This window comes from Myotis daubentonii, chromosome 14, assembly GCF_963259705.1.
Source record: "Myotis daubentonii chromosome 14, mMyoDau2.1, whole genome shotgun sequence".
NCBI classification, from domain to species: Eukaryota; Metazoa; Chordata; class Mammalia; order Chiroptera; family Vespertilionidae; genus Myotis; species Myotis daubentonii.
In genome coordinates, this window is record NC_081853.1 from 9,566,198 (window position 1) to 9,581,234 (window position 15,037).

The following is a 15,037-nucleotide window of genomic DNA, read 5'->3' on the forward strand; positions in this document are numbered from 1 at the left end:
AAAAATATATATTTTTATTTCTGAGAGGAAGAGAGAGAAACCTCAATGATGGGAGAGAATCATTGATAGGCTGCCTCCTGCACGCCCCACACTGGGGATTGAGCCCACAATCCTGGGCATGTGCCCTAACCGAGAATCAAACCCTGGTCTCCTGGATCATAGGTAGACGCTCAACCACTGAGATATAGCGGGCAAGCAAAAAGTGTCATAATACCTTTAAATACTTTGTTGTATTTAAAGGCAATCATGGGAGAAATATTTTTGCAGAATTGTTATGCCTTAATGTTTCTATTTTTTCATTATAAGAATTATGAAGCAAAAATTTGCTTACAGTAACTTAGAATTAAAAAGTAATTTTTAAAAAAGTAATTTTTTAAGGACTGTGGGGCAGAATATTATAAAAAAATGCCTCCTCCCCACTTATTCATTCACTAGAGGGATTTATTCAGGATTATGTACCAAAAGGTAAGAATCCCTATGAAGATAACTTTTATGCAATCCAGAACAAAATCAGAAGCAGCAGCAGGTACATGGGAAACACACATTCTTCAATTTATACTTCCTCATGGTTCTCTTGGAAATCCTCTGGAACTGCTTAGAAGACTGAAGAATTTCGTCCCCTAGAAACTCGCACTGTTGAAGCTCAGCGTGCCTTTGGGCCAGTAACTTCATGGACTTGTCAGTCACTGTTTCTATGAGGTCATCCACCTGTGACAGATAAATACAAAGAAGTGTAGCCATGTGCTGGACAACGCTGTCAAACCTGAGGGATGGTGGTTTTTCCTGAAGATTAATTCAGGAATTGGGGGACATTTTGCACATTCCAAGTATTATTCTAATTCAAGTTGTAGCAAACAGCTTGAAAATACACATTTACTACCCAGTGATAAAGACGATCTCATTTCTTCTCAAAAGAAGCCTATGCTCATGCCTTTATATTAATTGGATTCATTTTGTGTTTATTAGGTTAAAGGCACCAACCAAGGTGCCTTTAGCAATCCTTCAGCCACTTTCAAAACGCCCCCACTAACATTATTTCTTAATGGCAATCATCAATTTCACTGCACAGTCATGCTGTCCAGCGGGGCTGTGCATCCAGCGAAACCTGGCCTGCTGCTGCTTCTGAAACACAGAAGGAAAAGCCTTTGTCCACTACCTGCATTTGAAGCTTTCCTACTGTCAAGTCTGGTTTCCGGAGGACATTTCTCGTGCCGTGTTTCCTCTTCCTAAGTGCTGGAAAGTGTGGTCTCTTTTTTGCAGAGCATGGAGCCTATCACAAAGATGGAAACACACAGATTAAAAAAAGCGCCAGCATGACTTTTGTGATAGTGCTTAGGTAGGAATTCTTACAAACTGAACGTTTGCCACATAACAAATGTCAAGTTGGTGACCGTATTCATATTTTCTCCACGCCCCATGTATCTCCTTTGTGCCCAGAGCTCTCTTTGAAGAGACCTATAGGGTGCAGAGAATGAGATTGCCTGGTTCTGAAAGAATATACAGTGTCAGGGAAAAAGCAGGTCAGTTGTAGCGGAAGAAGAAATTGCCTGTGCGGCCACTGAGCACAGTGAGGTGGAGTCGTTACGGACCAGTGCCCGGAAAGCTCATTATCACTGGATCCAGTTGTTAATTTGGTCTTTTTTCTGTAGGTTTCCTTGTTTTCATGGCAGACATGTCTGCAAACGTAAAAAAGCTCTGGGTTCTTTTCACCACATGCCTGGTACTTTTCCTCTTGTCCCTGGTGTGCTGGTTGCACGTACCTGCTCTCATGGTGTTGCTATTAGGAATCATTTCTAGGCCATGGCTCCTGGCTAATAGGCCCTCTTTGGTCTAATTGGGTTCACTTTCTTCTTCTCTTAATAAATAGCATTAGGACTATTGTGAGACCTGCATAAAGGAGGATATGAGACCATATCTGGGTCCTAGCCCTCGCCTGTGAGGGAGTTTACAAATGCGTGTGCTGAACACACCACTCGGCCTGGCCAGCCTGCCCAGACCCACATGTCACTTGCAGAACTTCCTGGCCCTGTGTATAGTTGAACTCTATCCTCTCTCACATAAACTTCAGTACTTTTTCCTACTAAGCACTTACCGCCCTTCATAATTACTAAGATATTTCTGTTGGTTGGATACCACTAATGTAAAGTCAAATGCCTAGAGGGGCCAGGCAGTTTTTGTAAAACAACCTGGGGCTGGTGTGAACTGGAGAATGCGCCTCAAGCATAGGGGGTAGCCTCTGCAGGGCTCCTGCTGTTGCTGTGAGGAATTGGGGGGAGGGAGGGGGGAGGGGGTCCTAGTGTTTCCAAATCTTCTTAGTTTTCTAACGAAAGCTGAAAAGCCAGATTTTTATTGGAAATATCCTAATTTTTAAATGTGGGCAATTAATTTAAATATATTTGGGGGAACATTCTGAGAGCTAAACAAAACCTCAGAATTCTAAAGCCAGTAGAGAACATTTGATTTAATGTTTTTTGATGAACAGTAATTCTTAATTTTCATATACCCAAATATATCCACTTTTTTTTCCTTTTTTTAAATGAATCAGCTGCCTCCTGCACACCCCCTAATGGGGATTAAGCCCACAACCCAGGCATGTGCCCTAATCACGAATCAAACTAGTGACCTCTTGGTGCATGGGACAGCCCTCAACCAACTGAGCCACATTGGACAGGGCTCCATCTTTTATGGTAAGGGATGTGTTCTAAGAAGTCTTTATACTGAAATCATGAAGCTATTCTCAGTGTCCTTAAAAAATTTTAAGGTTTTACCTTTTCCATATCTATCTCCGAACAGGAACCAAACTTTTTATATGGTGTGAGATAGGGATCAAATTTCATCTTATTCCCCACATCTGCTCGTCCCAGCACCATTTGTTCAAATGATTATCCTTACCCCATTAATCTGCAGTGCCATGGTTTAATGTCTGTCTCTTCTATTAAACTATAAATCCCACAAAACACCACCATGTCCATGGGATCACCTTTGTGGCCCTAGAACTGGGAATTAACAAGCACATAATAGGAATAAAATAAGTATGAACCTTGCACACAAAAGAGGCAATATTCTAAACTAATACTGCACTCTAGTGTTGGCTTAGAGCACTGCTATGTAATAGAACTTTCAGTGGACAGGAAATGGTCTTTATCTGTCCTATACAACTGCCACTAGCCACATGTGGTTGTTGAATACTTGAAACGTAGCTAGTGCAATCAAAGAAATGAACTTTGATTTAATTTAAATTTTACTAACAATAGTCACATGTAGGTGTTGGCTACCATATTGGGTGATACAGTTAGTACTAAGCATGGTAAGTAAGAGTAAGGACTCTATAGAGCCAGGTCTTCCTGGGTTTGAAGCCTGACTTATTTGGACAAATTACTTAATCTCTGTGCCATCTCTAAATAAGGAGAACACTGCCATACGTTATAGGGCTGTTGTAAGAATTACCTGAGAAGTTAAAGCACTTAGGGCCTGGAACATAGCTTTACGTAAATGTTATATTTAAACTAATAATAGTTTCTGCTATTTTAAAAAATAATCTGAGCAATTTAGGCTCAAATTTCCATACCTACAGATAAATACAAGTTTTGGATCGGGGAGTCCTGGATGGTCTAGGGTTGCACTGTCTGTACTTCCTATACATGTGGCTGTTTGCATTTTAATTACAAGTGAAATTAAATCAAATTAAAAATTCAGGTTCTCGGTTGCACTGGCCACGTTTCAGGTGTTGGAAGCCGCATACAGCTAACGTCTACTGCCTTGGACAGATGTACACTTGCATCCTCAAAGAATGTCTGCAGGGCAGAGCCTGTCTCAGGGATTGCTCCCCACGCAGCATGCACGACGCGCCAGATGCCAGCACACTACGTGATATTTGAACAGTTAAAACGCCAATGTCAAACTCCAAGCTCCATTGTTGCCCAGATTGTAAGAGAAGCTGAACAGTTTTAGCTCAGAAATGGAGGAACCAGATCCGATTAGCCGGTTTTCTGGGCCTAAATTCCTGGAATCGCTACACAAGCGGGAGATTGGTGGCTTTCTTGTGAGGGACTTGGGGCAGGAGAGAACCTGGCGTCTCCCACATCCTAGAGTCTGACTGTAGTGTCCCGGGGGAGTGTGCTTCAGCGTTTCACCTTGTGCAGCCCTGCCGGGAGGGATGTCACCGACAGCCGCCTGGTGGTTCTGGCCCGGAGCAGTGTGCTTCCGCGGGTGATCTCCTCCGTCTCTGCTTCTACAACGTCGAGTTGGAGAGCTGCTCAGAGTGAAGGGGGAAAAGAAGCTGTTAATGATCACAGTTGTAAACATATTCTTCCTTTAGAAAGTGTCTGGAAAGACAGCATCCGGTGCTGCCTCGGAGCTTTTTTCTTGGGGTTAACAATTCCACCTGGATTTGCTTTTCTGTCTCACACCTTCTCTTGCACACACGGCCTTTGCTTGGGCTGGCATCTCAGTGGTCACCAACCAGTCTTGAGAAGGTGGTTGGTCACCTCTCTGTCTTCGAGACCAGTTTGCTGCCTGATGCTTTTCCCTTTAACTTTGTGAAATTAGAAAAGTAACCTCTGATGTGTAGGACCATCCCTTGAATATTTGTTGTCGGTTGAAGCAAAGTTTTAAGATTTTTCTTCAGCAATGTGGCTCAAGGCTCAGGCACTCACATAGCATCCTAGCAGTTTCCCATAATCCAGGAGCCATGGGAACCCTTTAATGTTTTTTTTATAGCAATCCCATTCTTAACACAGGAATGTATTTATAAAGGGAACTTAAAACACTATCATAAATCAAAAACCAGTAACATGCATAGGCATTAAAATTAATATGGTAAAAACAAAACCATATTATTGGCTGCAGAAGGCACTAAGCTTGGGGTTACTCTACTTTTTATTAAAAGAGAAAAAGGCAGGAAATGAGACTTTTCCTTGGTGTAGTTAAAGGGATTGATGTGTTTGCAGTTTGCTCTGTGTCAGTGTTTTTACTGCGCGCTGCACCTAAAGTCATCTCGTCCTACTGAGGGCTGCAGACAAGGACCTCTCTGGGAGCCAGGGCTCCTAATCTCAGTGAAACGGGGGTGGGGGTGGGGGTCCACTTTCAAAATAGGTGCTCAACCTGAGAAGCCTCCCTCTCCCCAACCCTCCACTGCCCAGCTCTTCCCTCCCCACTGCCCCCACCAGCCAGGCTACTGTCATCCCTTCCTGAACATAAGAGCCTGTTTACTGCTCCTTCTGCTTTGGCTCCTGCCCTCCTCCAACCCAGTCTCCACTCTGCAGCCAGAGCTATCTTTAAAAAATGCAAATCAGATTATGTAAATCCCCAGCTTGCAAGTATTTTGTGGTTTCTCATCACCCTTGGGTATAAAAAATTCTTAACTGGCTTTTTAACACCCTTGCCACCTCAGTCCTGGCAGGATTGCTTTCTTAATACACCTCGTGCTCTCTTGACGTTCGGTGCTCCCCTCTCCCTGGGACACCCTTCTCCCCATTCTCTCCCTATTTGCCTCCCGGTGGCCTTCAGATGGCTGAGCTGTCCCTTCCTCCTCCAGGCGGCCTTTCTGGAGCCCCCTCCCTCCGGAGGCATGACATATTGTCACAGCGCCCTCTATCTGCAGCAGATGTAATTGTATCGTGTTGGAATGTCCCTCTATACCAGGCGTCCTCAAACTTTTTAAACAGGGGGCCAGTTCACTGTCCCTCAGACCGTTGGAGGGCCGGACTATAGTTTTTTAAAAAAAACTATCAACAAATTCCTATGCACACTGTACATACCTTATTTTGAAGTAAAAACAAAACAAAACGGGAACAAATACAATATTTGTATTTGCATGTGGTCCGCGGGCCGTAGTTTGAGGACCCCTGCTCTACACTGTAACCCTGTGGAGGCAGGGATCATGTCTGTTCTATCTGCTACTCTATCCCTAACATGCGGCTGACAGGTAATACATATTTAGCAGATATTTGCTGAAAACTGTTATGAGGGTCGGCAGAGAAGAGCAATGTTGTTTGGGCCACACCTGAGACAAGGTGGTTAATACTTGAGCTGCAGCCCGAAGGATAAGCATGTTTTCCAGAGAAATCTTAGAGACCTGTTATTCCAACTAAAACAAAAACAAGCAGGTGCACACAGATGAGGAAAAGGAACTTGGGGCTCTGTTTCCTGCCAGACTCTCCAACCGCAGCTCCATCACTATAGAGCACGCCCTTTTTGTTATTTTCAACAGAAATGGACAGGTCAGTCCATACCAGGTGATTGCTAGATGCTTGGATGCTTAGTGATGCTTTTTCCAGAATGTTTGTTTGAAAGGACAGTCAGTCAGCTAGAAGCCACCAGTTGTTGTTTTCTTCCTAGAAAAAGTACCCAGCAGGTTTTCAGCCTTTTCACTGTGTGAAATGGGAACGTATGTGTGGATTCCCTACATGTACCCCAGGGCTGTATGTGTCCTGGTGCTGGGCTGTAAAGGACACTGCAAAGCTCAGAGGCTCTTAGGGCACTGGAGCTATTCTGTATGAGGCTGTAATGGTGGATGCATGACGCAACATGAGGGGGTTTCAAACCCTTAGAGCTGGGCACGGCACAGAGTGAACCCTAATGCAAACTAGACTTCAGTTTGGTGTAATAATATATCAATATTGGCTCATCAGTTGTGAGGATGGGGTGAGGAGAGGGGGCGGGATATGGAACTAACTCTCTGTATTTTCTGCTATTTTTTTCCAGTAAACCTAAAACTACTCTGAAAAATAAGGTCTATTAATTTTTTATATCTACAAAGGAGAATGCAAATATTAGTGGTATTGTTAGCTATCCATCATAGGACCCCCTAAAACAGCATTACTACCTTGAAAAAAAGACAATGTTTGTTTGTTTTTTTCAAATGTCAATTCTTACATAAAGTACATGGGGAGTAGACACAATAACATAAAATGTCCTTTTTGACTTACCGGTCATACATTTTATTCTAGAATTCTCACCACACTCTTTACTATTGGAATTAGCCATTTGGAAGACTGCATCACTAAGCTCCAGAAACAAAACCCCAAAAATCCCACTTTAGTCTGATTTCCTAATGCATGTGTATATGCATATACTCACATATGTGTCCACGCATGCATATACATGAAGTTTTATGTGAACATAAAACTTCATTTCTTTGGGTGTTAGTATGTGCCTAGGCCTGTACATACACATCTATGTGCCTATGCGTGCACATACTCATCTATGTGCCTATGCGTGCACATATTCATCTATGTGCCTATGCGTGCACATACTCATCTATGTGCCTATGCGTGGACATACTCATCTATGTGTGTGTATTTATTTAAATAAAAAGGGGCTATAAACTGACTAACCCACTGATCATTTGGACTGGGAAGTACCTCAAAGGCAATCTAATTCAGAGTTTTTCAAAATGTATGTACATCCTAGAGTTACTTGCGGATCTTTCTAACATGCAGATACTGACTCAGTAGAACAGGGTGGGGCCTGGGAGTCTGCATTGCAGACAAGCTCCCAGACATGCCATACTTTGGGTAGCAAGAAAATCCATCCCAATTGCATTACTCCTCTTGGCTCGACACCTAGCCAGCAGTGCCCATGATTACCGTTCTGTGGGAGTTTTCTCGTCCTCGGAGTGGAGCGGAGCCTGGGCGGCGACAGCTCCTGGGCACCTCCAGGAGGAAGGCTCTGCGGGTGGGGAAGGGGGGCTTCCTGGGGGCTGGGGGCGCCCGAACCGGCTGGCTTGTGTCTGTGCCGGGCTGACAGCACCCTCCCGACGAAGGTCTTCACTTTCTTCATCACACTTTTTTTCTGACTTTGCTGGCTTTCATGAAATTCCATGTCGCTGCCGCTAGACGATTCCTCTTTGGGGACCAATACATTTTGTTTTACCAAGTTTGTAGACACAGCTTTATGCCATCTAACAAAAATAAAAATAATTTGTATTAAGGGAATTGAAAAGTTAAAAACAGGACATTGACATCATTAAAATCTAAGTGGCAAATGTGAACAAACTACACAATTCCAAGAATCAAATCACAGAAAAATGAGCCACAGCAACTGCTTGGTGTCTTGTCACCAAACTGTAGTAGTGCATTCTGGCCACGACCTCACTGAATCCTCATAGCAGGCAGGTTATGCAATCATCTTCTTTTTACTAATGAGTAAACAGATACAGAGAGTGGGTAACGTAATTAACTAGGCACAGATGCAGATTTTAATCCTGGTGTGTGACTGTTAGAATGTATTACCTCATATTGGCAATCTTATCTCAGTGACGGTGTGAGACAGTTTTGCTGGATATGGCAGTTCTAAGGCTACAGTGGTGAGAGATGAGAGCCTGCCAGTCAATGAAGAATATCGTCTCCACAGTTCCACAAATGCTGCGTTTACGTAGAACATTCATTTAGAGAGAAGAATTCTGAACACATAGCTCCAAAATGCCAACTAGTTGTACACTACCTTCATCATCTGGGCATATCAACACTAATAAAAGAGAAAAATGGTAATTGGCGTACGACGATACCCTTTTCATTGGCTAATCAGGGCTATATGCAAATTAACTGCCAACTAAGATTGGCAGTTAACTGTCAACAAGATGGCAGTTAATTTGCATATGTAGGCACAATGCAGGGAGGCAAAAGGGAAAGCAGGAAGAAGCCCCCTGCCACTGACAGTGATCAGAAACCCAGGGGGGAGCTAAGAGCTGGGGGGCAGGGCAAAGGCGGCCCTGGGGCCGTCTTTGCCCTGCCCCCCAGCCATGATCAGAGAATCAGGCGCCTTTTCCGCCCTGGCCAGTGATAGCAGGAAGTAGGGGTGGAGCCAGTGATGGGAGCTGGGCACGGTCGAAGCTGGCAGTCCCAGGAGCTAGGGGCCCCTTGCCTGGGCCTAAAGCAAAGCCCACGAGAGGCATCCTGCAGGGGCAGGGGCAGAGCCCGCGCAATCGCGGCGCCCCCCGCTGCCACTGCGGGTCCCCGCTGCCCGGGCCGGACGCCTAGGCCAGAGGCGTCAGGCCTGGGCAAGGGGCCGATCCTGCGATTGGAGGGTGATGGGGGTCAATGCCCGAGGGCTCCCAGTATGTGAGAGGGGGCAGGCTGGGCTGAGGGACACTCCCCCCCACACACCCAGTGCACGAATTTCATGCACCGGGTCCCTAGTTTTAGTAATAAAAGTAGATACAATTTCTTAATAGCTTTCTTTGTGCTAAACATTCTACTTTTTTCATGCGTATTACCTAATTTAACCCTCATACGGCTGCCTACCTTTTACAAACGAAATCAAAGCTTGGGCAGATTGAATGACTTCTGCTCAGGCACTGATCCCAAGGTCTGTCTGCGTGCTTATCCTCTGTGCTAGAGTGAGCACCACCCCTCCAGGACACCAGCATTTACCTAACATTCTTCCTCAGTTAATGGGTTTTTGTTAGTCTCACCCAAAGCAATACTATTCACAAAATCTCATGGATTTTAAAAAATTAAACTTTTTATTTTTAGATAATTGTAGTTTCACATGCAGTTGTAAGAAATAATATTTTAAGCCCATTTTTTAAAAAGAAATTCTCTTGTACTCTTTATCCAGTTTCCCCCTTTTGTAAAACTATGATGCATTATCACAACCTGCATGTTGACATTGATTCTATCAAGGTACAGAGCGTGTCTGTCACAGCCAGGATCCTCCTGTTTTATAGCCACTCCCACTTCCCACTCCCCTCACATTTTCCTTAGCCCCTGGCAACCACGAAGCTGTCCTCCATGCGTACACTCTGTTTTTCCGAGAATGTTATATGAATCAATTCATACAGTATATAACCTTTTGGAACTTACTTTTGTCAGTCAGCATATTTCTCTAGAGAATTATCCACATTGTTGTGTATATCAATAAGTTGTTCCTTTTTATTACTGAGTAACATTCCACGATGCAACTATACCATGACTATTTACTTTGTCAACTATTCATTCACTGGAATATATTTGGATTGTTCCCAATTTGGGGCTATCAACACTAATAAAAGAGAAAAATGGTAATTGGCGTACGAGCTACCCTTTTCATTGGCTAATCAGGGCTATATGCAAATTAACTGCCAACTAAGATTGGCAGTTAACTGCCAACAAGATGGCGGTTAACTGCCAACAAGATGGCGGTTAATTTGCATACGTAGGCACAATGCAGGGAGGCGAAAGGGAAAGCAGGAAGAAGCCCCCTGCCACTGACAGTGATCGGAAACCCAGGGGGGAGCTAAGAGCTGGGGGGCAGGGCAAAGGCAGCCCCAGGGCTGCCTTTGCCCTGCCCCCCAGCCATGATCGGAGAATCAGGTGCCTTTTCCGCCCTGGCCAGTGATAGCAGGAAGTGGGGTGGAGCCAGCGATGGGAGCTGGGCACGGTCGAAGCTGGCAGTCCCAGGAGCTAGGGGTCCCTTGCCTGGGCCTAAAGCGAAGCCCACGATCGCGGGGCCGCTGCAGCTGCGGGTCCCCGCTGCCCGGGCTGGACACCTAGGCCAGAGGCATCCGGCCTGGGCAAGGGGCCGATCCTGCGATTGGAGGGTGATGGGGGTCAACGCCTGAGGGCTCCCAGTATGTGAGAGGGGGAAGGCTGGGCTGAGGGACACCCCCCCCACACACACACACCCAGTGCACAAATTTCGTGCACTGGGCCCCTAGTTATCAATAAAGCTGCTATAAACATTGTGTATAGGTTTTGGTGTGAACATAAAACTTCATTTCTTTGGGTGAAATCCCAGGTTTTATATTATGTTATACTAGAGGCCCGGTGCACAGATTCGTGCACCGGTGGGGTCCCTCAGCCTGGCCTGCACCCTCTTGTAATCCAGGACCCCTCGGGGGATGTCAGACTGCTGGTTTCTGGCCGGGCCTGTGAGGATTGGGCCGAAACCGGCAGTCCGACATCTTCTGAGGGATGTAGTAGTGCCCAAAGCGGCAGGTGGCAGGGGGAGGAGCCCAAGCCAGGGCCAGGTGCCGCGCCACTCCTGCTCATCCCAGCCCCACTGGCCTGCTGCCGCTGCCGCTTGGTAGCACTGCTGAGGTGGCAGGAGAGGCTCACGCCACTGCAGCAGTGCTCACCAGCCTGGTGTCTGACGCCCGTCTGTCAGCTGAGCAGTGCTCCCGCTGTGGGAGTGCACTGACCAGCAAGGGGCGGCTCCTGCATTGAGTGTCTGTCCCTTGGTGGTCAGTGTGCATCATAGCAACCCATCCACCGGTCGTTCGGTCATTCGATCATTTGGTTGCTTAGGCTTTTATATACATAGATGTACTAGAGGCCCAGCTCATGAAATGTGTGCATGGGTAAGGTCCCTAGTGGCTGCTAGCTGCCGGCCGGGGCCTCCCTTCCCCTGGCTGCCTGCTGCTGCCACTGGCTGGGGTGGGGCCAGTCAGGGGGAGGGGCTGCGGGTGATTGGCCGGCTGGCCCCGTCCCCTGGTTGAACTCCCAGTAGAACTCCTGGTCAAGGGGACAAATTGCATATTAGGCTTTTATTATATAGGATTATACATGTAATATATATTTCTAATGTGGATGTAAATAAATTCATAACCATTAAAATATCCTTCAAATACTACCTGAAATATCTTATGTCCCACCAGCAGCACACATACCACACTCCAGAGAACCCTGCTCAGAACTAGACCTATATTAGTCAGTTTCTCTGTCATTATGCGTGGGCAGCATGCCAGTCAGAGCCCAGGAACCAGAGTTAAAGGGTCTTGTTCAACCCATCACCACACTTCCTTAGTTGTGTGATCTTGGGCATGTTATTTAACTCTATAAGCTTCAGTTTTCTTATATTCAAATTGCTATACTATTCTTAGAAATGTGCAAATAAAAGGAAGTAACATATGTGCTTGGAACCTAACAAAACATTCAATAATCGATAGCTTTTAGTACCAAGTGGATCAGATCTTTGTGGGAAAATGTAAAAGTCAAGGAGGGAGACCTCCTGGGTTAGAGAAGTTCGGCCAGTTAACACACACAACCTCTAGGGGGTGCTGTTCACATTTAGCCATTATAGTTGTGTATAGTTACTCTATCAACTTTCTAGCAGATGGTAGTCAAGTGTCCTGAGGAGGGAGTGTCATGTTCTAACTCACCCAAAAGTCATACAGGGGCTAGGATTAATCTCCCAAGACACCTCTGAGAATCTTTTAATAAAGCCGTCTTTTTCAACTACCATAAATACACACATGCACAACACAAAACAATGAAAATACGTTTTAGGAGGTCCAGGGACATTGAAAGCCACCCCTCAGGTAAAAAGCCCATGTGTCTCCCATTCCCATCACTCCCCACCCCAATCCCAATCTATAACAATTAACAAAGGTGACTTTGCTTCAGGGCCTAGGAATAGAACTGCTGAAATTTCTGTTAGAAAAAGAATACTACCCTTCTTAACTTTTAAAGTTTCTTGGTTAGTAGTAAATGTGTTCGGTTGTATTGCTTCAACCTCCATTTCTTCTTAAAAGTGGAAATCTCTGCAAAATGTTATTTTGTCCACGAAAATTCAAAAGTTTAGTCTTTGATGCTTTTGTCCTCATGAAACACCTGCTTTCTGCATGTCAGAGCTATTGCTAATGACCCTGGTAAGAAAGAAGCCAAAAGAAATGGAAAATAAATCATCTAACTGACTTCTCAAATTAAAATGTATCGTGTTTGGAATATTTCGTGCCCGTGTTTATGATTTCGCCATTGGCAAGAAATATGAGGTATGAGACAATTGTTAGGTTACATTAAAGAGCATGCACGTAAGTGAGGTATAATCAGTACCTATTTCAGCAGCAGAATTGCTTGGAGAAGGAACAGAGTCATGGACCATGGCCTCATCTTGAGGGATGTTCTACTGAGTGTTCGGAATAATGCTATCTGCATGGGATGTGCGATGTCTAAAATCCCGAGGCTGAAATGACCACCAGTGCTCACTTGGCTGTCATAGGCCGCATTCAAACTCAAATTCCGGTGGAAGGAAAGCTTTTCTCCACTACAGCGCAGACTCTGCTGATCACCAGACGAGGCTTCCTGACCAGCGTGTAAATGCAGTGCCCTCTCCTCAGCCCGCAGAGAGACTTCATTTCCAAACACAATGCTAAGAAGAGATGCTACCTTTTCTAATGTCACAGTGAACCCTGTTTAATGCAAAATCCAAAGAATCTCACTCAGTGAAAAAGAAAGTGAGTCCCAATTTCCTACCTTTCAATCCCCTTCCTTTTGAATGAGCTGTTTTTCCCTCTTGGTTGCTGAAACCTTCGGTACTGGCCAGCTCTCCCATAACTGAACTTAAAGGACTCCGGTCGATGGAGTTGAGGGCGGTCCATTGCTGTCAGCCTCACCTGCAGTCGCTGTTGGAGATTGCTTGAGCTCAAAAACTTCAAAACAAAATTATTCAGGGACTGAGGCAGTTTGAACTTCTGGGCTGCTTGGTTGGGTTAAAATATGCAGATTTTTGAAATCTCTTGTTTATTCCCTTCCAGGTGTTAGAGACATCACTCCTGGGACTGGCTTTGGTCATCATTTCACCCAGGTCCCAATGATGCATTTGGCAAAGTGGTGGGACATTCCTTTTCACTTTGTGGAATGTGTTGCAGCTTCCTGGGCAAGGCCAACGCGAGAGCGCACGGACCTGATTATCTAACCCAGTGGTTCTCAACCTTGGCTGCACGTTAGAATCACCTGGGAATCTTTTTAAAACCCTGATTTCTGGGCCTCATCCTCCGGAAATTCTGTTTCTTTGTTATGAGGTGGAGCCACAACATTAGTAACAAAGAAACAGAATTTCCGGAGGATGAGGCTCAGAAATCAGGATTTTAAAAAAATTCCCGAGTGATTCCAATGTGCAGCCAAGGTTGAGAACCACTGATTCTAACCACAGGCATTTGGGTTGGTGATGATTATCACAGTCAGCTGTGCATGCTGAATTCCAAAGAGGAAAGAAGCTATAGGACCAATACCAACGATCCAGCTTTTGTTAAATCTGTCAACTAGAGTTGCTGATACTCAGTCCCAGGGACACACATGAAACAGCACTTCCAAGGACTATTTTATTATATTTTGGACGTTTGTCGTGTTCTCTCAAAGCACATGGCTAAAAAAAGTTGAGTACCTGGTTCACCCTTCGCTCCCAACATTCCCCCACTTATTTAATGGAAAAGAGCACATTCTGGCTGGGTTGAAACTCCTCACCACAAGGTGGCAGCAGACACTAGGGTTTATTACCGTCACGGTTGGTGCACTTGAGTTTTTCCCTCCAAAAATAAGGATGCTAAGAAGGAAAACTCTTTAGAAAATTGTTGGGAGATACAAAAATTACTCTGCTTTCTGTGTTTGACCTCAGCAGTGATCTGGAGCATGCTTCTCAAACTTTCATGTACACACGAATGACCTGGGGCCTTATTAAAAAGCAGGTTTCAATACAATAGGTCTGGGTGAAATCCAAGAATTTGCATTTCTAACAAGCCTCCAGGTGATCCTGATGATGCTGACTCACAAGCCACACTTTGAGTAGCAAGCAAGGCTCTTGCTGTTCCAGTCTGAGGGGAGGAACGTAAACATGGTCAAGAATGAGATATATAACACTAAGTCAGTGGTTCCCAACCTTGGCTGCACATTAGAATCACCTGGGAATCTTTTTAAAATCCTGATTTCTGGGCCCCATCCTCCGGAAATTCTGTTTCTTTGTTATGGGGTGGGGCCACAACATTAGTAACAAAGAAACAGACTTTCTGGAGGATGAGGCCCAGAAATCAGGATTTTAAAAAGATTCCCAGGTGATTCTAATGTGCAGTCAAGGTTGAGAACCACTGCACTAAGGAGTTAAGGGAGTGGGTTTGGGAGTTACAGCTGGGTTCTTTTTTTATTTTTTTTATTTTATTGATTTTTTACAGAGAGGAAGGGAGAGAGATAGAGAGTTAGAAACATCGATGAGAGAGAAACATCGATCAGTTGTCTCTTGCACATCTCCTACTGGGGATGTGCCCGCAACCCAGGTACATGCCCCTGACCGGAATCGAACCTGGGACCTTTCAGTCCGCAGGCCGACGCTCTATCCACTGAGC

The 15,037-nt window shown here is 45.1% G+C and overlaps 2 protein-coding genes across 2 annotated transcripts in view; both read right to left on the reverse strand.

The window, feature by feature from the left end:
* The window catches only part of SYNPR (synaptoporin), a 564,283-nt gene that overhangs the window by 112,208 nt on the left and 437,038 nt on the right, over positions 1-15,037 (reverse strand). The gene's annotated exons all lie outside the window — the stretch shown is intronic.
* C14H3orf49 (chromosome 14 C3orf49 homolog) lies at positions 511-13,300 on the reverse strand. Its single transcript, XM_059663420.1, has 5 exons — positions 13,176-13,300; positions 7,590-7,903; positions 4,134-4,255; positions 1,157-1,270; positions 511-708 (listed from the first exon to the last, which is right to left on the reverse strand). The coding sequence occupies exons 1-5, from the start codon at positions 13,298-13,300 to the stop codon at positions 511-513; spliced, it is 873 nt and encodes a 290-aa protein (XP_059519403.1).